Consider the following 24,711-nt stretch of genomic DNA (forward strand, 5'->3'; position numbering starts at 1 on the left):
TGCCACTGCTTCTTGAATCTTTTCACCGAAAAGATTATCCCCTGCACAGGGCAAATCAGCCAATCTGTCTTGTATCTCTGGTCTGAAGATTTCAGCCAGGCCCATCTCCTTGCACCGATACCGGCTGCCGACACCCTGGAAGTGGTGTCAAAGATGTCATACGCTGATCGTACTTCATGCTTGCCAGCATCTAAGCCCTTTTGTGCTAGGGCATGAAGTTGGTCCTGGAACTGCAGAGGTAAGGCTTCAGCAAAGTCTTGAATCTTCGTGACAAGGCCCTATTATACTGGGTCATGTAGAGTTGGTAGGATGCAATGTAAGAGATGAGCATCAATCCATGGAATACCTGTCTTCCAAATGCATCCAGGAACTTCTGATCTTTCCCTGGGGGAATGGATGAATATGGGTTGGAGCGTCTGGCCCTCTTCTGGGCTGACTCTACAACCTCTGAGTGATGATCCAACTGAGTTCTTTGAAAGCCAGGGGCTGACTGAACTAAGTAGGTGGCATCTGCTTTTCGGTTAAGAGGTGCCACAGAGCCAGGGTGCTTCCAGTTTCTCTTCAAAAGGATATAATGAATAGGGATGGACATGATTTCCTTTGGAGCATCGAGAAATTGTAGAAGCTCTAGCATCTGGTGTCTAGGAGTCCTCTTCTATCTGAAGCTGGAATGGGACAGTTTCAGACATCTCCTTTACAAAATTAATAAAGGACATATCCTCTGGAGGAGAACGCTTCCTTTCATCAGGAGGGGAGGTCTGGGAAGGTAGATCAGAATCCTGGGACGAATCGTTGGTCCAAGGATTATAAGGGTCATCACCAGCTCCCAAAATGTTCTTCAGAAGGAAGTAACGGGGTTATTCCTGAAGGCCCTGGTCTCGATGGCAGTATGGCTGGCATCGAGGGAGGCACTGATGGAATCTGTTACATCGATGGATGTGTCCGTGGTGGCACTCCCGATGGTGGAATGAAAAGCGGTGTTTCTTCATCTTCCTCAGATGACAAGGGAATTGGCGAGGAAAGAGTCTGGTCTGACCGGTTCCCTCAGATCCACCGGCGGAAGGGCACCAATTATCTTGTCCATTCTAGCCAATAGCGGTGCCAGTGCCATGGGCATCGGATCGGTGACCGGAAGAGGAACCGGTATCGATGGAAGTTGGAAGCCCTGGAGTGCTTTGCTGATGGCCTCTTGGATCATCCGATCCAATTCCTCAGGAAACCTGGGGCATGAATACCCGGTTCCGGAGTGGGAGGAAGCACTGGCATAGCCGGAGGGTCCACCGGTGAAGGTAGAATTGCAGATCCCGGCACCTGTCCAGGTGGGGGAACGCCTCGGTGATCCAGAGATAGAAGAGGACGAAGCCTTTTCTGTACGGGGCTTCTTTGTCGGAGGCTCAGACGACGTAGATGTCGAGGGTTTAGTGGTATCGATGGCCTGAGCTTTACGATGGTGTCGATGTTCCCCCTGGTGTTTTTCCAGGGGGGGGGGGGGGGGTTTCAACAACTGTGGAGTCGTCGAGGCTGGTCGGACAGCAGCGGATTCCCGGTGCTGGCGCGACAGACTGCACTGGTTCAGACAACGCCGAAGCTATCGATGGAGTCGGGTTTTTGGCCGAAAGAGAACCCATCTTATTGAATCGAGCCTTGTGACCTTTTGGTGGCATTTGAGCACATTTGGTGCAAGTAAGGACATCGTGGCCAGAACCTAAGCTCATCACACAGACCGTGTGAGGGTCAGTGATGGACATTGTTCTAGTGCAGTCGGGGCAAGGATGGAAACCAGATGCCATGGCTTCAAAAAAAAAAATGTAGTCGCGGTGCGGTCGATGGCCGCAAGGGAAAAACTCGACGGGAATCTACCGCAAACAAAAAAAAACCGAAAACTTACTGTTCGACTGCGGACCAAAAAATTGATAAGGGAACCCCTGTGGGGTAAAATCTTTTGAATTTTTTCAAACAAAGTTCCGTGAGGAAAATTCCTGTCAGGAATCTCTGAAGAGCTCCTTAACCCGCGTGGCTACTGCTGCGTGAAAAAAGAAGACTGAAGGGGGACCCCTGCTGGCTGCAGGGTTGATGTTATGCTAAGCATGCCCAGTAGGTGCCAGTCAAAGTTCTGGAAACTTTGACAAAAGTGTTCCATGATTGGGCTCCATCCTGATGATGTCACCCATATGTGAGGACTACCATCCTGCTTGTCCTGTGAGGTAAGTAAGTACGTTAATAGATGTTTCGGCTCACAGAGAATGGGTCCAAGGTGTGGAATATATTTTCCATTTGAAGGCATATGGTTTTTCTAGTTGAAACTTTCATATTCGAAAGCATTGTCTTTAATGTCTAGGTAAAAAGAAAGCAGAGATTGATCATTCAACATGCAAGCCAACAAGTTGAGGGATAGAAGATTTGGATGATACAGCATTCCATCATCTTGGGTTAGCAAGGCTCTGTCCCCAGATGTATTGGAAGAGTGCTGGAAAATTGTATGAGAAATGCAAATCATATTTTCTCTGAGACACACTGGAGCTATGAGGATCAAGTAAGCTCAATTTTGCAGCAGCTTTTGTATTTTCCTGGCAATTTGTAGTATCAGCAGAAAAGTGTACAAGGCTTGTTCTCCAAAGAGACTAGAAAAAAAATCTTGAAATTGCTGGGTAGAACTGAGCAAAATTTGTTGAGCTTTCTGTTTTGCTCCACTAGAAATAGATTAACTGACAGCAAACCCCCATAAGTTGAATAGTTTGTCAACTGTTGCACAGATTATTAATGTGGGCAAATATTCTGCTGAGGAGATCCACCAGCAAGCTGGAGGTCCCTGGAAGATAGGGGGCTGGTAGAGCAGCTCAATTTCTGATTGTCTACTGCCAAATCTTTAACACTTCCTGGCAGAGGGTCCATGACCCCGTGTCCTCCTACCCTATTTGACAAACATTACAACTTGGTTGCCGGTCTGAAATAAGATATTTTCCTTGAAGATATATGTACGTCATCAGAGCATACCCGATTGCTCTTAGTTCCAATAGATTGATCTGAAAATGGCTTTCCTCAAGAAACCAAGTGCCCAGGGTCCACTTCTTCAATGCAGGCTCTGACAGCCCCAGAAAGTGATACTGCTTGTTCCTAGATACAGGGTGGCTCATATCATGGAACCCCACAACTTTGGCCTATGCCTATAGGGTAGTTTTGAAGGAGCTCCTGCTCAACTTCTTACTGGCAAAGCAGACTATGCTGCACTATGGGAAGAGAAACTGCAGCAACTCTGAAGAGATTTACACAGCTCCTTGATTTTACTAGCCATGGAATACAAGAACATCTGTCCTCAGTTTGCTTGATCATGGTTCAGCCCAAGACATCGATAGCACAGCTTGTGCCCATCCATGAGAGACATTACCTTACTGCAGATGCAATTTCTGAACTCACTGACAGTAGGTTTCCTTTTGCCTGACATGAAAGGGCACATGCTTAGTAGAGCTAAAGCTAGGGCAGATGAGTCCATTCTGTGCTGCTGGATTGTCACCCACATGTTATGGGTAATTCAGCCTATCGATGAAAAAATACTGGAACAAGAGGAACCCCATGAAACCAGAAGTACAACAAATCATAGGAAGTACTTTTTCATTCAGTATACTATCAAGCTGTGGAATAGGATGTGATCAAAGAGATGAGTGCAATAAGATTTAAGAGAGGTTTGTACAAGTTCCGAGAGGAAAGGTCCATAACACATTAGCAGTCAGGTAGACTAAAGAAAGCTATTGCTATCCCTGGGCGTGAGTAACATGAATTAGATCTACTTTATGGGATCTTCCAGGTACTTGTGACCTATATTAGTCACCACTGAGAAACAGGATGCTGACCCAGCATGACATTAGAATTCTTTGAAATTGTAACTAGGTACAAGGAACCAGCTGGCATTGTCAAATATATTTGTAAAATCCAAATACACAAAAGTACTGCACAAGAGATTACTCTGGAAATTTATAGGCTATGAGATAGGGAGCAATCCATATTCATGGATCAGTAACTTGAAGGGAAGAAGGCAGCCAGTGGGATTGATAGCCAGTTCTCAAACTGGGAAGGGTACACACTGAAGTGCCCCAAGGATTGGTACTAGGCCCAGCATTATTCATCAATGATGTAGACGACAGAGGAGCAAGTGTGGCTGCAAAATTTGCAGATGATGCCAAACTACATAGAGTAGTTAAAACACAAGCTGATTGGGTAAAATGGCAGGAAAATCTAGAAAAATTGGGAACTTAATTCCATTTGCATGCCTAATATAGACAAATGCAAAAGTGATACACAATGGAAGAAAAAAATTCAAGCTACCAGAACACACTGCTGGGATCCACTCTGGAAATCTGCTACCAAAAAAAATCTTGGAATTAGTGAGTTACATGTCGAAACCAAATGGTGCAGTAGCTGGTAGCAGCCAAAGAGCTAATTGTATATTAGGAATAATTTGGAAAAAAGTGTTGACAAATCTGAGGTTTAGTTTAGATTCCACTTTTCAGCACTTCAATGCAAAATACATTCAAGTACTGTAGCTATTTCCCTATCCCCAGAGGGCTTACAATCTAAGGGACCAATGCAATACAGTGTGCTCAGCTGAGCGCACTGTTTAACCAGTGGTTGGATGCACGTCCACAATCCCTTATGCTATAAGGGGATTAGTGAGTCCAAAACGTGCATCCAACCCCCCCCCCCCCCCCACAAAACTAATAGTGCTCATCACATGCAAATACATGTTGATGAGGCTATTAGTTATTCTCCCCAGATCCAAAAAAAAAACTTTAAGTGCACCCGACCCCCACATTTTTACTGCTTTCTGTACTTCCACTGATTTAATCATGGCGATATGTTTGAGGAATCAAAAAGGTTAAACAAAAAAACCCCAAAAAACCCCACACAATTGTGCCAGCAGTCAGATTAGGAAAAGGGTCACTCAATTAACGAGCATCTATTTTCCTAACCCATGGCTGTGCACAGGTTAGGAAGACAGACACTCATAAAATTGAGCGTCCGTTTTCCTAGCCCGCTGGCAGCCACTTCCCCTGGGCGCCTGCTGCCAAGGAGATGCTAGGGGCGCACATTTGTCCCTAATGCCTCCTTGGCAGTGCAACCTCCTCATTTAAATATTCAATCTTGGGCCCAGGAGAGGTGCTGGGCGCGCGTTAGGAAAGCGGGAACAACACTGAGCACCCGTTTCCTGTGCTGATTTATTGCTTTGGCGCCTATGTTTGTACCTGAGGCACAAGGAGCAGCAGTGGGATTTGAACCTGGGTTTCCTAGGTTCATCGCACATTGCTTTAACCACTAGACTACTCCTCTACTTATGCTTCTGTATAGAAACTCTGATACAATCACACTTGGAGTGCTGCAGGTGCAGCTCTGGTTGCCTCATCTCAAAAAAGATGTGGTAAAGCTCATGAAAGCATAGAGAAGGGCAACCAGAATGGCAAGAGGATGTGGGCATCTCACATGAAGAAAGGCTAGCACACTTAGGGCTTTTTTAGCTTGGGAAAAATAAGCTACGATGTAACCCATCTGTTGATTTAGAACTATGAAAGTTACTTTTGGAAAAGCATTGTGATCTATACATGGAACAGTATATAAAATATCTAAATAAATAAATGTTGGACATGGTAGATCTACAGGATCATGAATTGAAAAGAACAATCCACAAGAAAGGAGCTGTTCATGCCATCCAAAAATACTAGGACTGGGGGCATCCAATGAAACTGTATGCTAGCAATTTCAAAGCGAACACAAAGTATCTCTTTAGTCAGCAGATAGTTAAATTGTTAAATCAGCTGCGGCCAAATGTAGTCACAGCAAGCAGTGTAGCAGGATTCGAGTGGTGGCTAGATGCATTCCTGGACAATTAACACATATTAGAGATTGGGTGCAGGTCAAGTGGCTCCACACTTCTCTAGATCTACAGAGAACACTTATTTATTTTAAAGTATTTGCCTGCACCCTCCAATGTTCGAGGGCAGGTTACAATGTCTACTCAATTATGAATGTATTAAACAAAACAATAAGATAAAGAATAAAAAATAGTCTTAAAATTAAACAACTTAAAATGGGCAAAGTAAAAAAAATATATATCAATAGGAATTGAATGAAAGTAGGTAAAGGTCAGTCTCACATAGGTCTGGAAAGGCTTGCTTAAAGAGATGGTGCTTTAATGCTTATTCAAAGTCCTTACATGACCTCTGGTTTTCATCTAACTCTGGAGGCCACTGTCAGAGATGGGATGCTGGGTTAGATGGACCACGGGGTTTTGACATTCTTTTATTGTTACCTCAGTCGAATAGCACACAGTAACCCAATTCTTAAAATTTTGAAGCTATTCTCTTGCCATCTCAGGTACAGTTAGATTAGCAAGTCATAAATTACATCACACAAACACCCACCCCCAACCACAATATACAGAAACATAGTAGTCGTTATCATCACAGCCTGGAGATGGATACATTTGCCATTATGTAAATATAAAGTTACGACCCAGAGACCAGCTGGGTGGACGTTGCAGGGAACCACCTGGAAAGGCCACAGAGACCTAGGTGCACTTGGAGCTAGGGTACAGAAGGGCAGCCACGAAGGCAACGCAGGGTTCTCCAGAACATGGAATGAGGAGTGCATCAAAAAACAGACAAGTAGACAAGACAGCAACAGTACAGGGCAAGGCAGGGAACAGACACAGAAGACCTAAGAGGGTAACAGGGCTAAACAAGCAGGACATGGAGAAGGCAAGCAAGACACCAGGTGGTCACTGGACCAGGGCCCGACAGGGAGGATGCAACACACATAAGAAGCAGAAAAGGCCATTGGGAGGACACACAAGAACTAGAAAACACCAGAACCAAGACAAGGGTAAGGCCATGCAAGCACTAGGACAGAACCAGAATCAAAGCAAGGGCCATAAGGCACTAGGGTGGCCACATGAAGGGGCAAGGGATACTCTATGATGAGGCAGGAAGCTGTGAATGAGGCAGGCTTAAGATGTGGCAAGGCTGTCTCATGTACCTTCGAGGCAAGCCTGTTCAGCTCAAACTGCAGCCCACAGAGGGACCCTGCATGCAGGAGGGCCGTACAGCAGCCAGGATCGTTACACCATCTAGCATGTTACTATGGTATTCGATTGGGTTATGCAGTGTATATTTCACTAGTGATAGAGACCAGTCAAATAAAATGTGTCATTTAATTTGCGACAAAAGTTTCAACGGTAAAAATGTTTTTTTTTTTGTTGAAGATAAATTACTGCTTACCACACATCTGCAATGAGGCATACATGCTAGCAGAGCTTGAACAGCACTACAGCAACACATGGAAAATGAAAATCTTCCAGATTACTAAGTAGCATTCAAAGCAGACTTCAAAGTATTTTTCCTGCTGTAAGCTGTTTATTTATTCAAAACAGCAGCAAAAGTAGGCTACAAAGAGTTATCCAATGCAGAAGAATCCAAAATTTTCTTTCTGAAGCACAGGAGTAAAGGTCAAACAAATATTATATACGATACTTTTGATAAGCCTCTTATCATAGAGAACTGAGGCTGCAAACAGTAGTAAAGCAGAGATCTGTGAGATACATGGCCCGCAGGCACTGGGGACATTTCCGAAAACCAGACAACACCATAAACGTAAGCTGGCAACACGCTCAGAAATTGACCACAAGGAACGAGAGAAAAAACACCTACCAAGATGCCAGGGGAGCCGATGAGAGGGACCCTGCGCAGAGGGAAAAATGGAAAAAAAATACTCAAAGTTTTGAAAAATGTTTGAGAGAGCTCCAAGGAGACTGCTTCATGGAAAAAATGAGACTGAAGATGGGCCCTGCGTGGTTGCACGAATAGTGGCATGCTCAGCAGAATGTTTTCCGCATCTGGTTCCATCTGATGATGTCACTCATCCGTGAGGACAACCATCCTGCTTGTCCTAAGAGAAGTGTCCTTCTGTGCCCCTCCTCCCCACACACATTAACTTTTAAACTTCTGGACTAAGCTGAATCAGTGTGCAGACATGCAACCTTTCCGACTTTAAAAGTTTGAAAGTTATTTTGGAGGGGGTGGGATAGGAAACCAAAGTGCATAATTTGTCCATAGGACAACCACTGGGCTAATCCTAATAAAAACTGTGGGTGTGAGGAACTTTAGCTGTATGGAAAGTTATTAGGAGGAGGGAATCTGAATAGAGGTTATACAAAAGGTCAGATATTCCTGAGGGAATTCTGTGAACCAGAAGGCAATCCTGGCTGCATCAACAGCTTACACACAGGCTGCAGAACAGCCTGCAGAACCAGCGGCACTGCATACTTTGGCCAGAAAAAAGGAGGCAAAGATGCTGCTGGCTGACAAACTAAGAAGAAGAGGTAGCTGCATGTGCAACCAAGTGAACTGCAGAGAAGTGGAGGCAGCTGAATCTGCTACATGGGCCGGGATGTGGCTTAAATAGAACAGACTTGTCTTCTCCCTGCAGGAAGGAGGCTGACCAGATTAAGATGGAGGAGGAGGAAAGTGGAAGGGGTCAGACCTGGGGCAGAGTAGCCAAAGAACAGGAGTTAGGCCTGGTGGGAAAAGACGAGGAGTGAGGAAGAGAAAAACAGCAAGGGGAGGAGACTTAAGCCTGGTTTCAGTGAAGGGGGGGGAGGGGAGAATGTGGAAGAACCAGGTCTTATATATTCCTAGGAGTAATTCTAAAGAAAAATAATTCTCTGCCTGCATAATAAATTTTACTCTATTGAAATTTAAATTACTCAAAGATCTAGAACGTTATTTTACCCAATTGAAGCATGCAGAATTTATATTTTCTTTTCTGCAGAATTCCCCCAGAATTAATACTTTCTACTTTTTATTGGACCGACAATAGATTTGTCAACTAATTTTTGGAAGCTAACATGCCCTTCTTAATGTCAAAACAGAAGGTCAGAACAAAAAGCTGACACTGCCTGGTCATGCAAGTCCATCAGAATACATTACAACAGCGGTCCAGACTCAAAACCGTATCTTGCAGGGAGTTAAAAACCCAAATCTCTGCTAAGTTCTTTTATCCTAGTACTAAAACATTTGATCATTTTAAATGTCTCATGTTCTGCATTGTTTTCAATTTCCCTTTTAATGCAGTACTTACTCCTATAAGGAAGTAATGTAATTTCTAAAATAAAATGATCACACAGAATGCTGAAGGGTAAACAGGTTTTAAAAATTAATTCAGAACTATTTTATGTCAGGTACCACAGGGTGAAGACAGGAATACTGTGACTAGCTCCACTTTTCTGCAATTCTGCGATTGCAAAATTTGCAGCCAGTTTTGATCACAGAAAAAAAAAACCAAAAACTTCACCCTTACCATTTTTATACTAAAAACATTGCTTTTAAGCAAAAGAATGACAGGAAAACTGCAGTTTCCTTTGCAGAAAAAAAAACCTTCAATTCAGAAACTGTGGCAGACAAGTTTAAGCAACGTTTTAGACACGAGAGGCAGACAAACTGCAAAACATGCATTTTCCATGCAACTAACTTTGGAGAATTCTGGCCCACAAATACTTGCAAAGTAGAGCAGATGAATGTTAAATGAGATTTAAAGTTAAGCACTGTTTAATGTATGTATTCAACTAAACTACTGTCTAACTGCATCAGGGGAGGGCTATTGTGGGGTTAAATCAAGCATAGGCTCCATACAACCTTTCAAGCCTGCATCTTTGCTGTGCATTGCCCTAAAACAGGAAAACAGCGAAATAATGAAGGGCCATAGACCTTTGTAAGCATTATTTAGAAAGCTAGAACTCCACTGCCCTGACAAATTTTGGCTGAAAGATCTGATCCTGCTTTCTGCAGTCCTCTACATTACAAGTCAGAAGTGATGAGAATAGTTTGGTTAAAAGACAAGTTCCTTTCTAAGAAACCTAGCTCATAGGAAGGTACCCGACTTATAAAAAGATTTTGTTCCATTTAGGCTAATGAAATATTGAGCGCTGAGCCTAGCACACAGGTTAAAGAGGTCTTGGACACATGTCTATAACTCTGATGCAATAATATCACATGTAACTTCCATTAGCTATTACCCCGCAATGCAGAAAATCCCTATGCAGTCAAGGTGCACTTTTTAACCGGTCAAATTTTATGCCTGCCCAGAGTAGGCGTAAAGACTTCCCACATGTCAAGGGCTCAACTTAAAAAAAAAAAAGCTTTTCTGTAGCTCCTCTTCCTTTGCAATACTAAAGTAGGAGAACAACAAAGCAGCACCATGCAAAAAGAAAAGAAAATTTTCAGGGCCGTGTATACCGTGCAAGTAAATTAGCTGTTGCGTGATAAAATGGGCGCTCGTACATTAAGCATCCATTTTGTTAACCTGCACACACAAGGCACTTAATTTGTTCACCGTTTCAATTATGACTGATTGGTCCTTTCACTGTCACATGTCAGTGAAGAGTACCAATTGGGAACAGCCCTGTCGAGAGATGGGGAGGGAGCTCTGGCCAGGCTGTTGTAGACACACACCCACTTCTCCTGGGCACCCAATGCAGAACTAGGGATGCACAAATTATCTACTGCAGCTCATTTGTGTATTGCATCAAGCACTCAGGAGAGGCGGATGTGCACGTGTTCAAAAGACATGCGTCCACTTTGGATGCATGTTTTTTTAAGCACATTACATTGCATCAGCCTGATTGTGAGCTCTCAGGAAAAAAAAAACTGAAAAAATGAAACCCAATGTATACATTTGGTGATGGCTAGAGACTTTCTATTCACTGTGCTGCAAACAAAGATATGAGGTAGTTCCTGGGACAATCTGGTCTTACAATGAAAAAAAAAAAAGCTACAGAACAGTCATGGCATTCAATGTAAGCCACAGTGTTAATTAAAAGCATTCCTCAAACTTCAAGAGAGCAAGCAAAGAAGTAGTCTTCCTCTAGATCCTTCTGTGGCCTTTACAATGCCGAAGTCAAGAATCATATGAACAGATTCAGAACATGCAAAAGTAAGTCTGGTGCTGAACTCTGCCTGAACATGCATTTTTTTCTCCAGCTTACAGCTTCATTTAATTAAAATGCACAGGGAAAGCAGGATTGTGCAATCCCCCCTTTCGTCACTTTGCTCTTCTCCTATGACATCAGCTAGTCTGCCCACAACTGGTTTATGAGGTCATGGAAGACGACAACAGTTTACATTTCACAACTCATTTACATAAGAAGCAACAGATCACTTAAAGGCCTATGTAATAAAACGAAAGTGAAAAAAAAAAAAAAAAAGTGTGCCACAAACCCTTTACTACTGATGCAACAAAATAATTATATACAAATTTATGAGGCAAAAAGTGTGCCAAGATAAAAAGTGTACTACAAGTGGAGTAAAAAGGTGCCGTAAGCCTAGCCGGGTGTGTTAGAAGTAGTTTAGTTAACACACTGTATAGAGATGAGAGTTACTTATCTCACTTCTAAATATTAATAAAATAAAAATAAACAGAGTTCTCTGGCCTAGCCTGGGAATCCTAAGCCAGAGGGATACTACCCTGGGACAGACATGGACATTGGGAAGAGGAAATATGAAATGGCAATCACTAATCCAGCCTCCCCTGTTTACCTTTCCTTGCCAGCAAGTTTTAAAAACAGCAACAGTTCAGCTTAAGCCCCTGATAGACCAGCAATGAGAAGCCTTCAACAGGAAAAATCTAGGAGGGTGGGTTGGTGACCATGGTCCTCCAATTCCTCTAGGCCCCCAACCAGGTGTAGATCTCCCAGACCTGAGGTTCCTGGGTGCAGGAGTCCCAAGGTTGGGCAACCTAGATTTGAGGGTGGCTGGATTTTAGCTTCCATTTACTTCCTATAAAAACAAACAGAGGTTAAAACTTTACTTCACTTCTAGGGATGTAAAGAATAAGTACTAAAAATGAAGTAAAAATGTGAGTGAATTTTTAGCGGTCTTTCCCGCATTGGAATTCAAAATCCAGATCATTTTCTTGCAGTAGCATGAAAGCGGATTAACAGCCTAGTGGTCAGTGCAGTAGGCTGTAAAGAGGGTTCAAATCTCACCAATACTCCTTTGTAACCTTGGGCAAATGACTTCATTCTCCATTGCCTCAGGTGCAAACTTAAAACTGCAACCCTCTGGAAAAATACTTTCTGTATCAGTCATCCACTTTGAAGTATCACAAAACAGAACATTGTTTTTATACAATGGAAAGTGTGCTCAAACTAGTGCACCTTGCTACATCAGCTTCTAAGGCAGCAACTAAGAAATGGAAACTAACAGCCACACAGGCAAATTGATGCTTTTATTGGTACAAATGCATAGGAAAGGTCAGCAGATTCGGACTATTTGGCCCACACAGTCTACTTTGTGTCCCCCAGTAGTGCTACAGCTAAGTATCTCCCAGGTGTCAGTCACTCATGCTAGATCACCTATTATTTTCTTTGAAAGTATCCTTACATGCAAAGTGTAACTAAGCCAGCCTGTTTGCCACCTTATCTCTCAATATCTGGGAACCTACCAAAGCCCTACCGCCTGCTGCAGCATGGTGGTTTACATCAATATCACAATAATGTCAATCTGGGCAAGTCAATTTTTTCTCATTTTCCCTTTTTGGCCCTCTACGATTTTAGGTAGACAACACCCAGCACCCTCTCCCCCAATACCACCAGAAGTGGTGTATAATACATAGAGGCATTAATAACTAAAAGCATTATAAAACAGATATATACAACAAAAATCCCCCCCACCGAACACTGGAATCACAGATCATTAACTCTCCTGCTCAGGAATATAATTATAAACCCAGCACATACAGCTAAATTAGCCCAACATCCCACCGTATTCAGACCTACCTCCACTCATAAATAAAAATATACATTAAATCAAAAGCACACATAGTGAAGTTACTGCTAAGTCCTGAAAATCTTTCATGAGACAGGTTCTCTCCTACATCATCTTCCCATTTTATCAGCAGGAAAAGCATCCTCACCACATTCAGTGTGGAAATCAGGATACAATAAATCCAAGAAATTCTATGTTCAGTTCCAAGATACTTTTGTAAAAAGTTCTCTAAACATTAGTTTGTTGAGGAACTTGCTTTTCTCTGTTTTGTGTTTTAAGTCTATAGATATTTAAAAACTGAAATAACTGTGCATTAGGAAATAACCTCTTTATGCTTTTCATGAATCCATAACTCTCAGAACTGCAGTGCTTGAGAAGTTACTGAAATTCACAGGAAGTTTACAAAAAAAAATCATAGTACTGAAGATAGATCTAGCCCCAATGACCATGCCTGGTGCAACAATTCACACATACATCTCAAGATCTACCTATGATAATAAAATCCCCCAAATGTTTATCTGGTGTTAAAAATTCACTCTCAGTGGGGTACAGCATATTAGGATGGCAGAAGCAGCAGTTCACAAGAGAAGAAACATGCACAGTAAGGACTGAAATTATAGTTGTCAGCAGTGAAACATTAATTGAAGATTTAACTATCAACCTTTGCTCGGTATATGAAAATATACTGTAGCTTCACATTAAACTGATTATGAGAAATAGTTGTATTCACATAGAGCTTGATTTACCCAAACCAGGTTACGAAAGAAATAGTAAAAGAAAAAACAAAAAAAAGCTTACTATTAAAAGCTGCAACAGGGGATGAACAGGAAATCAATTAGCATCAAATTGAATAAGTATTTTGGAACAGGCATGATCAGAGCCATGTAATGCACTACCTGTCTCATTTCTCCAAACACAAGTCTGATCACCCTTTCTGGAACATATCACAAGGGAGACCTCATTTAGAATATTAAATCCAGTTCTTCAGAACATAAAAAGACAGTCTATTAAAATAATACAGAACTATATCAAAATCCCTATCTAAGTTAGACTTAAGCACCTAGATGTGTACTCTCCCATAGAAGAGGGGAGAAAGAAGAAAACATGAGAAACATTCAAAATTCCTTAAAGGTGTGAATAATGCTCAAGACTATTTTTCAATGGAAAAGGAATTTCTAACAGAAATCAGCAATCATTTTCAATCAAGCAGTTAATAAAAAATAAATAAATCCCACCATCAAGATTGCTCTTAGTACTGTTGCCATGCTTGAGCATGGATGGAGAGAGTCCTAGGTAAGAGCCCCGTTGCTCAACAAAGTGCCAGTCTACAAATTCTGAAAATGCAGAAATGGCAGAATTTTGATAGTGGTCACCAAAAGAGTAGTAGTAGTAGATCAACAGCAACAGCAGTATACCCATTCGGGTGCCTCCAACATCAAGCAGACTCTAGTCATTTTTTTTTTTAAAGTTGGCTCCCATGGCATGCAGATTAAGCGCACTAGCTGGGCCTTTACTATATCCAAGATCCCCCAACAGAAAAAGTCAGGCCACGAGGGAAGACTGCATGCAAACTTGTCTCTCACACGCTGAACACTTATTCACCTCGACTCCAGAGGACTCACTGCATTTCCACACGCATGTAAACAAAGCTCAAGTTGCCCTCGGCATCGTCCAAGGATGCACAGAATCGTTTGCTACAAACCCCCATGTGTACCTTCACCGGACCTGCCGGGCGCGTGTCGCGCTTCAAAGAGAGCCGCCGAGAGACCCCCACTCACCTGGCGGCGGCGCTGCAGGTCCGCCAGCTGCACCGCAGACCTGCCGGGCTGCGGGAAGGTGTCGTGGGCGTTGCCGGTGCCAGCAGCGCTGCCCCGCAACTCCCGCCTGAGCTCGGCGCGCAGCTCCAGGTAACAGCAGAGCGTGACGAGGTGCAGCGCCAGCGAGAGCCCGAAGAAGGCCAGGAAGAGCCGGCAGCTGCCGCAGCTCTCCTGCAGCGACGGGCCGGGCGCTCGCGGGGAGGCCATGCCCGGAGAGGAGCGCGCTCACTGCCCCATGCTCCCTCCGCGCGCGACACACCGTCACTTCACCGCCTCCCGCTCCGCTGCGATTGGTGCCCACCGCCCGTCAGTCCAGTGGCGGCCCCGCCTCCCGCCGCTACTTTACCGCCTCGCGCACCTCCCTCCCGCTACCATTGGTTGTCACAGCCTCTCAGCCTGGAGGCCCCGCCTAGTAAAGAAAGGGGGGGGGGGGGGGGGTGAGACGCTCCTGTTAACTCTTTCGCAGCCAGAGGCCTTTTTAGTGTAAAAAGCAATGAGCTAATTTACAGTGCCCTAGAGAGGAATAACAGCTCTATACTGCAATTAATGCAAATCTATGTACGTGCCTAGATCTCTGTATCCTCAACACAGTGCACATGTAGACACACTGTCTTCGCTGTGCAGCAAGCTTTGTGCGCACAAACCGTGTGTGTAAAACTGTGCCTGCTGCTTAGCACCTGCCGCTGGAAAACCTATGCTAATGATGAAGGCGTTAACTATTACCCCCTCCACCTCCCTTCCAAATACTCCCCACGCACACACAGAGACTGCGACGAGGATGCTTTTACTGCTGATCAGAGGTGGAGTAGTTTCCAGCACTAGTGTCAGGGTCGGGGCAGAAGTGCTATGACTGGGACCTGGAGTCTGGCTTGATGCCCAGCAACCATGCGTATTCAGAAAGCATGTACACGTATTGTGTACATAGATAAGGTGTATGTGCTCGAAAAATACTGAAAGAAGTTTTGTGCACATAAATATTTCATGCATACAAAACAAGCATCAATGTTTTGTGCACATATTTTTATACACAAATCTTGGGGGACAACCTCCCCACCTCACCCCCTATTAAAAATTTGCATTAAGCCTATGCAAAACTTATTGCACCAGCCCCTTACTGAGAGACCTAGGGAGCTCTGGTCCAGATTTACTTTTAACTCAGTATAAGGCCATTATTTATGCTGCATTCAAGTAGACTAACATGGCAACCAAACTACTTCATTAATTATACTATAACGGCAGAGCCCTTTCTCTCTCACTATTGTGTGGCTACCCTAAAGGAATGAAAAATCTAGCCCTTACTGCAGAATTCTTCACTCCCTACAAAACTGGTATGGTAGTCAAGGAGCTAGGCCATGGGTAGGTTGCCTGGGTGGGTTTGGAAATGGTAGCCTGGCTGGGAGTGGGAGTGTGAATGGGAGCCTGCCGGGGGGGGGGGGGGCACGTAAATGGGTGTCTGCATGGGGGTTTGTATGTGTGTGTGAATGGGAACCTGCTTGGGGGTGTGTGTGAAAGAAAGCCTACCTGAGGGGGGGTGTGAGAAAGAGCATGTGGGAGTGAGAACTTGTGTATGTGGTCGTGGAGGCCTACTTTTGAGAGAGAACATCTGAGAGAAAGTTCTTTTTTACTCAACGCACAATTAAACTCTGGAATTTGTTGCCAGAGAATGTGGTTCGTGCAGTTAGTATAGCTGTGTTTAAAAAAGGATTGGATAAGTTCTTGGAGGAGAAGTCCATTACCTGCTATTAAGTTCACTTAGAGAATAGCCACTGCCATTAGCAATGGTTACATGGAATAGGCTTAGTTTTTGGGTACTTGCCAGGTTCTTATGGCCTGGATTGGCCACTGCTGGAAACAGGATGCTGGGCTTGATGGACCCTTGGTCTGACCCAGTATGGCATTTTCTTATGTTCTTATGTTCTGTGTGTTTGTGTGAGAGTAACAGTCTGCAAATGAGAGTGAGAGCCTATGTATGTATGTATGGAAGTGAGAGCAGGAACCTGCATGTGAGAATGAGAGCCTGCATGGGTTTGTGGGAGAGGGAGCATGCAAGAGTGAAAACCTGTGTGTGTGGGGACCTGTATATAAGAGACCATGGAAGAGTGGGATCCTCTGTGTGTGCGTTTAAAAACATGTGAGAGACCATCTGTGTGTGTATATGAAAGAAGAAGGAAAAAAGACAGAGTAAGAGAGATCCTGGAAAGGAAGAGAGACTAGGCATGTGAATCGGGCTTCGGACGATTGAAAATATCGTCGATATTTTCAAAATCGTCAGAAATCGGGGGCTCCCCCGAAATAATAGGAAAACCCCAGGATATTTATCGTGGGGGGTTCTCTTACTTTGGGGGAGGTCGGGAAAAACGGCACACAAAAATAACCCCTAAACCCACCCCGACCCTTTAAAACTAATCCCTTTGCTTCCCCCACCCTCCCGACCCCCCCAAAAACATTTTACAGGTACCTGGTGGTCCAGTGGGGGTCCCGGGAGCGATCTCCCGCTCCCGGGCTGTCGGCTGCCACTAATCAAAATGACGCCGATTGCCCTTTGCCCTTACCATGTGACAGGGTATCCATGCCATTGGCCGGCCCCTGTCACATGGTAGGAACCCTGGATGGCCCACGCCATTTTTAAAGATGGTGCCGGCCATCCAGTGCTCCCTCCATGTGACAGGGGCCGGCCAATGGCACGGATACCCTGTCACATGGTAAGGGCAAAGGCCATCAGCGCCATTTTGATTAGTGGCAGCCGACGGCCCGAGAGCGAGAGATCGCTCCCGGGACCCCCACTGGACCACCAGGTACCTGTAAAATGTTTTTTTGGGGGGGGTCGGGAGGGTGGGGGAAGCAAAGGGATTAGTTTTAAAAGGTCGGGGTGGGTTTTTTGTTTATCGGCTCGGGCACAGCCGATAAACAAAACCGCGATCAGGCCCGATGAAAAAACCCACATGTGAATCGGAACCGGAATCCGAACTGATTCCGGTTCCGATTCACATCTCTAAAAGAGACAAGGAGGGGAAAGAAACTGGGACCAACTAATTAGAAAAATAAGATCAGACAACAAAGGTATAACAAATTATTTTGTCTTTCAGCGACTGGAATATGCCATCTTTGGGAAAGTTATTTCTTATATATTTGTATTTTGCTTTTTATTCAGTGTTCCAGTGTTCACAGAGTCTGGTTTCTCAAGCTTTCCATTTCAGTTTTGTCTGTATGTTTGTTTCTAATTTGTAGTCCCTTATTCTGTATTAGTTAAGGGTCTGTGTTACACTGATGAAGTGGAACCAGATCGAAGTGCGCTTACCTCGAGCAGTAGTGTCCTCCGGAACGGAATGAAGACAGTTCAAGATCCGGGCAGGCCGCAGAGCAGGGTAATCCGTAAGACAGTCCAAGGTCTAATGCAGGCCGCAGAGCAGGGTAATCCGTAAGACAGTCCAAGGTCAAATGCAGGCAGCGGAGCAGGGTAATCCATGAGACAATCCAAGGTCAGGGCAGGCAGCTGAGCAGGGTAATCCGTAAGGCAGTCCAAGGTCAAATGCAGGCAGCAGAGCAGAGAAATCCAACAGCAAATCCAAGGTCTGGGCAGGCAGCAGAGCAGGGTAATCCGTGAACAGTCCAAAATCAAAGTAGGCAGCAGAGCAGAGAAATCCAAAAGCAAATCCAAGGTCTGGGCAGGCAGCAGAACAGGGTAATCCGTGAACAGTCCAAAATCAATGCAGGGAGCAAACAACAGCGAGAATTCAGTGATAATGTCACGAGAAACACTAAAGTGGCCGAAGCAATGAACGCGGGAGAAGGCTCAGAATAAGAAGCCAATCTCCCGCGCAAACTGACCCCGATCGGCGTCTGACGTCACAGGGGGCGTGGCCCAAGCCCGATCGCGCAAGGGTTGACTGCCCACGTCGGGGAGAGGGAGTCCCGACGTCATTGGAGGAGGAGCTTCTCATTCGGTGCGTCTTGCATCGGAGATGTACGCCTGGGGCCTCTCGAGACGGCAACGCCCCGCTTAGCGCGGGGCCGGGCCGTCAAGATCGGGGACGGAGCCGCGACGCCATTGGCAACAGTAACAGTCTGTCTGTGTTGTGCCTGTGTGACAGAGAAGCAGTATTTTGGCTAGCGTTTTGTTTCTCTGTAGGAATTTGTAACAGTCTGGTTTTGTTCTGTTTGTCCATTAGGTAGTGTATTAGTGTTCTAGGGCCTGGGGTAATGTTTGCCTTGCTGCCTTTTCATAGATAAGGTTACTGCTGTTTGCGTCCTGAGAGTTACTGCTGTTATGGTATGGTAAGATCTCTAGGGAATAAAGGATTGAAATGAAGTGGGAAGTGCATGGGGGGTAACTTGCTGTGTGGAGGTTGCTACCCTTAACCAATAGGCTTTCATTCGGTTGATGCAACTTCAATATTGTTCTCTGCTCCAATATTACTCTTTGCTTTAATGGTAGGGGGAAATTAAAAAAAAAAAAAGGGGGGGGGGGGTGAATTGGACTCAGACAACAACGAGGACACTAAAGTTTAAGGTCTGGGAAAATAAGTAGGAGTGGGGTAACTTGCTAATGCGGCTGTTACTGTCCTTAACCAATAAACCTGATACATTTGATGCTAGTACAAGCTTGCTGGGCAGACTGGATGGACCGTTTGGTCCTTTTCTGCCATCATTTCTATGTAAGAGTGTAGGTACTTATTTATTTGATTTATTTATTTACTTGTTTCTTTGCGAGGTTTGTGTTATTTCACAAAATGGCAGTGAAGAAAATTTGTTTTTCTGTCACTGAGGTAACACCAGAATTAGAATTTTTGTTTTGCATGTCCTAGTTCTGTTCTGCACCTGTTGCAAATCTTTTTATGATGATGATTATGGCTCTTTTATTGTAGTTTTCAGGATTGCCACAATTAATATGCATGAGATCTATTTCCATGCATTGCCCCCAATGTATGCAAATAGATCTCATGCATATTCACTGTGAAAATTCTGAAAACTAGACTGGTTTGCAGTTCTCAAGGACCAAATTTGGGAATGCCTGGATCAGAGCAAAGAAAGCCTGTTCCCTCCCTAATCCAACCCTTCTCTTTTGACCTGTGCAAGGGGAAGGAAAGCCTTACAGGACCTACAATGCCTAGGGGCGACAAAATCCTAAATCCATCACTGCAGCTCCCTGATTTCCCCACTCTTCTCCCTCCATCTGCAACTTGATCCCCCATCCCCAATCCCTCTGCCCTCCCTTCCCCCTATCCCCAAGAGCCCTTCTCCATCCCTATCATCCTGTACCCTATCCTAGTATAAAGTTTGGGTATGATAATCACAGCATTAATCCCTTTGATGTTTACTTCAGATATGGCCACAGACCTCAGCTTTGTGCAGCAGCTCAATGGTAGATTCTGTGATAAGAGTTAGACATTTCTGCAGCAGTTTGTGGAATTCTGCAGCAATTCTGTGTCATAGCTGCATACATTTGCATAGTAAATAATGTACATTTTACATATATATAAATATATATATATTCCAAAATTCCCCCTGGACTTGCTTACAGGGACAAAATGCACTCACCATGTACTCCCATCTTCCCTCACCTCAAGCAGTGAGCTATGGGGAGAAGCTGAACGCTAACAGGGATGCTAGAGGAAGGAAAACACTGAAGCAAGCTGCCTCCTCTAAGAATCCTTGCTGTTAGAGGAACGGGCAGAAAGACAGCGTATTGGTGGCTGTTATGAGCAGGAAGGAGGGGGGAGGAGGGGGAGAACTCTGTTTACCTCTGGCTGTCAGCTTATAAAACTGCGTTTTGGTTCTTGTGCTTTGGAGTTACCTGAAACTATAAATAAAAAAGTGAAACTACTTCTTACCTGATAATTTCCTTTACTCTAAGGAAGGCAGGTGAATCCACACCAGTGATATATGCACTCTTACCAGCAGATGAAGACGGAGAGAACTGATTCGCTGACGTTACTGACATATAGCCCTGCCCCGACATCAGCCTGCCAGTATCTCTAGAAAAGCCAAACTGTGGACAAACTGATTATACTTGACCATAACTATTAACAGCCAACAATGCGTTACTTCCAGCCAACTCGGAAGTACTTAGCTCAGTAAAAAAAAAATAAAAATTTAACATTAGGGGCTGTTTCTTCACTTACATTCCTTCATATGACTCATAACAAAGAACCCTCTGCATCACACCTGAATAAGGGGCTAACAAACCAAAATCATTAGGCAGCCCAGGGCGGGTTGTGGATTGGCTTGTCTTCCTTAGAGGAAAGGAAATTATCCGTAAGAATTAATTTGGAGGGGGTCACGTGGGCAGTGTGCTGAGGAGGACGTGCTCTCCCGTAGCTCTGGGTGCCCTGTCTCCTGTATCTACTGGCATCGCTCATCATCCGCTGTGAAAATGCGAATTAAGCTCCAACGCCAACCCGGCTCATGTCGATTATTCATTTTATGAACAAACCTTCACCTCCGATGGCCTCTCGAGGAGGAAAAAAGGAAAGGGAAAAAGACAAAGGGAAGGCAGCAGATCCCAAAATGGCGGCGGGCGCCAGCAAGCCCGGGCCTTCACTGTGGATGTTTTGAAGGAGACTCTAGATACAACGTTGGATGCCAAGTTGGCTGGGATAGCCCAATAATTAAATGAGGTAAAAACCGCGAATGAACATCCCTATTAGGGGCCACTTTGACATTCAGAGTGCAACGTACGAACAGAACAGTGCACTCTTGTGAAGATTTGATGACCTTCGGTGTGAGGAAACTCACCCAAAGATGAGAATTGTGCAATGTTATCTCAACCTAGCTTGATGTTACCCAGATAGAGAGTCCATCAAGCTAGGTTTAGAGAACATTGCACAAATCTCATCTTTGGGTGAGTTTCCTCACTCTGAAGGTCATCAAATCTTCACAAGAGTGCACTGTTCTGTTCGTACGTCGCATTCTGAATGTCAAAGTGGCCGCTAACCCCTACACTAATACCTAAACCTCACCTCAAGTAGCTAGGTGGGTCTCATATAGAGGTATAAATACCTACCTAGTATGAGGCCCTTATAGCTAGGTTCTCTCGCTCCCTCTCTCCTTTCTCTCTCTCACAGCTTAAAACACTATTTGTGAAAACATACTCCTCCCCTTTTTCTAATTTGCATCACACCATGTGTTATGGTGTTTTCGCATGCGAAAACATCATATAGCACTTTCATAAATGACCCCCTATGTCAGCATCTAACCTGTATATCTCGACCTGCACAATCCCTTATGCAACTACTCTATGAACATTTCTGAACCAAATAGTTATCTATAAATTTGTTGATTATCTTGACCCTTCTGGGCTTTTTGGAGATTTAATGCTCTCTGACTACAACCTTTGGGGCAGATTTTTAAACCTATGCGCACAAATGTACACCCGATTTTATAACATGCGAGAACAGCCGCGCGCATGTTATAAAATCCAGGGTCGGCGCATGCAAGGGGTGCACACTAGTGCACCTTGCACGCACCGAGCCCTAGGGGAGCCCTGATGGCTTTCCCTGTTCTCACCAAGGCTGCTCCAAAATCAGAGCGGCCTCGGAGGGAACTTTCCTTCGGCCTCCCCCCCACCTTCCCCTCCCCTCTCCTATCTAACCCGCCCCCCAGCCCTACCTAAATCCCCCCCCCACCTTTATTTTGTAACTTGCGCCCGTTGGTTGGCTGCCGGTGTGCGATCCCCCGGCACGGCCACTGTGCCGGAGGCCTTGGTCCCGCCCCCACCCTTTCACAAAGCCCCGGGACATACGCGCGTCCCAGGGCTTTGCGCGCGTCACCGGGCCTATCCCCTTTTAAAATCCGCCCTTGTATTTTGACCTGAGTTCCTTTCAACTTATAGGCTCCCTCCCAATACAGTCTTTTTGAAACAAGGCTCGTGTTGGGGGACCGTTGAATCTTTGATATCAACTATCGGTTTGACGCTGACAATTTGAACTGTTCTGCTTGCTCATATCTAAAATAAAAACCATTTTTGGAACTTTATGGGCATTGTAGAGTATTTGATGTCCTTCTTCCCTTATCTTTGATGGTTGGACTATTGTCTATTATTATTATTTGCTCATTGTTTCCCTCCAGGCTATTTTCCCCATCTCTCTTCTCTTTCATCCATCACTTAACATAGAAACATAGTTTCACTTCATACCACTCTTCTCATTCTATTGCATCTCATCTCTTATTTTCTCGTTAACCCCTGCATTTCCTCTCTTATTCTTCATCACCTCCTCCAAGGCCTTCTTCACTAGTCTCTGTCAGCCCTCTTCATCTTTCCTTCATCTCTTTCCATCCTTTCATCTCTGGCTTCCTTGTGCAAGCTGTCCCTCAGTATGCCCCCTCCTCTCTTCCTCTACCTTTCCTTCCTAGTGTCCTCTTTGTTCTCTCCCTCTCCCTTTTCCCTCTGTCTCATTCCCATTTCTCCACCCACCAACCCCTTTCTCTCCTTCCCCTCCCTTCTGCTCTCTTGGGTCTGGGCCCAGTATAGTGCCCCGCCTCTACTCTCCATGCCAGCCAATTGCAGTACACAGTGAGGGAAGGGGTAGTACCTAGGGGGCTGTTGCTGTGTCCTACCTCCTCTCTCTATTACAGCTAATAACAACACTGAGAAAGAGGTGAGAGTGAGGGGCTACAGAGCACCATGCGTAAGGGGCAAGTCCCAGAGGGCCGCTGCTGCAAGGTTCTGCAGAGCCATAGGGAGCTGTATGAGAGGACTGTACTGTACCTTGCTTCCTCTGCCCATGGCACCCAATCACAGCACAGGAAATCAGACTGGGGTTGGGGGACACAGCAATCAAAGTTGTATATCTGTGGCAGGAGTTCTCCATGGAAGGAAGCAAAAAACAGCTACACATGCTGGGGTGATGTCACCGATGGTGCTGAATTCAGACCAATCACATCTTCTATAGTTCTGAAGAATCTGGAGTATGCGCAAAGCATCTATTGTGCAGTTACCGCCTAAAGTTACCTCAGGAAATGTATTGCTATAATAAGCAATTAGTCAAGTATATAAAGAGCAACTATTGGGAGGTGTGAGGGAATGTGTGGCTGTTTTATGCTTCCGTCCACAGAGAACTCCAGTCACAGGTTTGCAACTTTGTTTTCTCTGTGGACGTGTGCACAAATCAGCCCCACATGCGGGGACTGAAAAGCTCAGTAAAAAATGAAGAGAGAAAAAATTCCTATTATGAAGGGAAAGACATTTCTCATTAGATGAGTCCCACTTTTTCTTCTTTCCCTTTCCTCTTTTTTTTTTTTTACTGAAAGAAAGCAGATAGTTGATATTTAAAGCTGTTTAGAATGGAAGATCCCACAATTTCATTGGAATCCCATTGAAAAGTAATGCAGTAGTGTTTAAAAAATGTATTAAAAGAGAACCAAGTATCTGCTCTGCAAATTTCAATAGAAGGCACTCCATTTAAGATGGCCAAAGATGTCACTTTAACTCGTAATGCATGAACAGACACTGTAGATTTCAAGGTTTTTGATTCTTGCTGATAACAGAAAGTTATACATCTAGCTATCCAATTCGTTTAGTGACAGTGTAAATGGTGGGATGAGTGGTGGTCTATTAAATCATAGAACACACAACACAGATTTGTAAAAGCAAAAACAGTTTACTAAATATTCTAAAATATGGTAAAAAAAATCAGCAAACAATTGTTGCACATCGCCAGCACCAGCCATGCTGGCCCTGCTCCCCGTGGTCCCCTATGTCACGCTGCAGGCTGGCCCTCCTCCAGACCCTCCACGCCTTCCTCCAGCAGCCCTGCCTCCACTCCTGCTGCACCGGGTTACCATCGGGCTGCGGGACACCGCCGTCCTCCCTGCCTGCCCGGTCTTCTCTCTAGGCACGCAACTATGGCCTCCACTTAAATGGCCAGTGGTGGGAAATTCCTGCGGGGCCCGTTGGATGATGTCATCTTGCTGGGCCTATTTAGGTTGGCTTCCACTACTCCTCCCTGACTTGGCAATGAGTCTCCTGCTTTGCAATTGTGTTCTAATGCCTCTTCTCATCGGTTCCTGCCCTCTGTTCCAGTTTCCAGTCCCTGTTCCTGTCTTCAGCTCTGATTCCCTCCTTCCGCTCCTGTTCCTGCTCCCGGCTC

General features: G+C 44.8%; 1 protein-coding gene across 4 annotated transcripts in view; it reads right to left on the minus strand.

Moving 5' to 3' along the window:
- The window catches only part of EDA (ectodysplasin A), a 407,563-nt gene extending 392,685 nt beyond the window's left edge, over positions 1-14,878 (minus strand). For all 4 annotated transcript variants that reach the window (XM_029607277.1, XM_029607276.1, XM_029607275.1 and 1 more), the window contains exon 1: positions 14,585-14,878. In XM_029607277.1, coding sequence (XP_029463137.1) covers positions 14,585-14,830 — 246 coding nt within the window. In that variant the 5' untranslated portion in view covers positions 14,831-14,878. The remainder of the gene's footprint in view (positions 1-14,584) is intronic.
- Positions 14,879-24,711: the final 9,833 nt, after the last annotated feature.

The sequence above is a fragment of the Rhinatrema bivittatum genome, chromosome 6, assembly GCF_901001135.1.
Source record: "Rhinatrema bivittatum chromosome 6, aRhiBiv1.1, whole genome shotgun sequence".
Taxonomy (NCBI): domain Eukaryota; kingdom Metazoa; phylum Chordata; class Amphibia; order Gymnophiona; family Rhinatrematidae; genus Rhinatrema; species Rhinatrema bivittatum.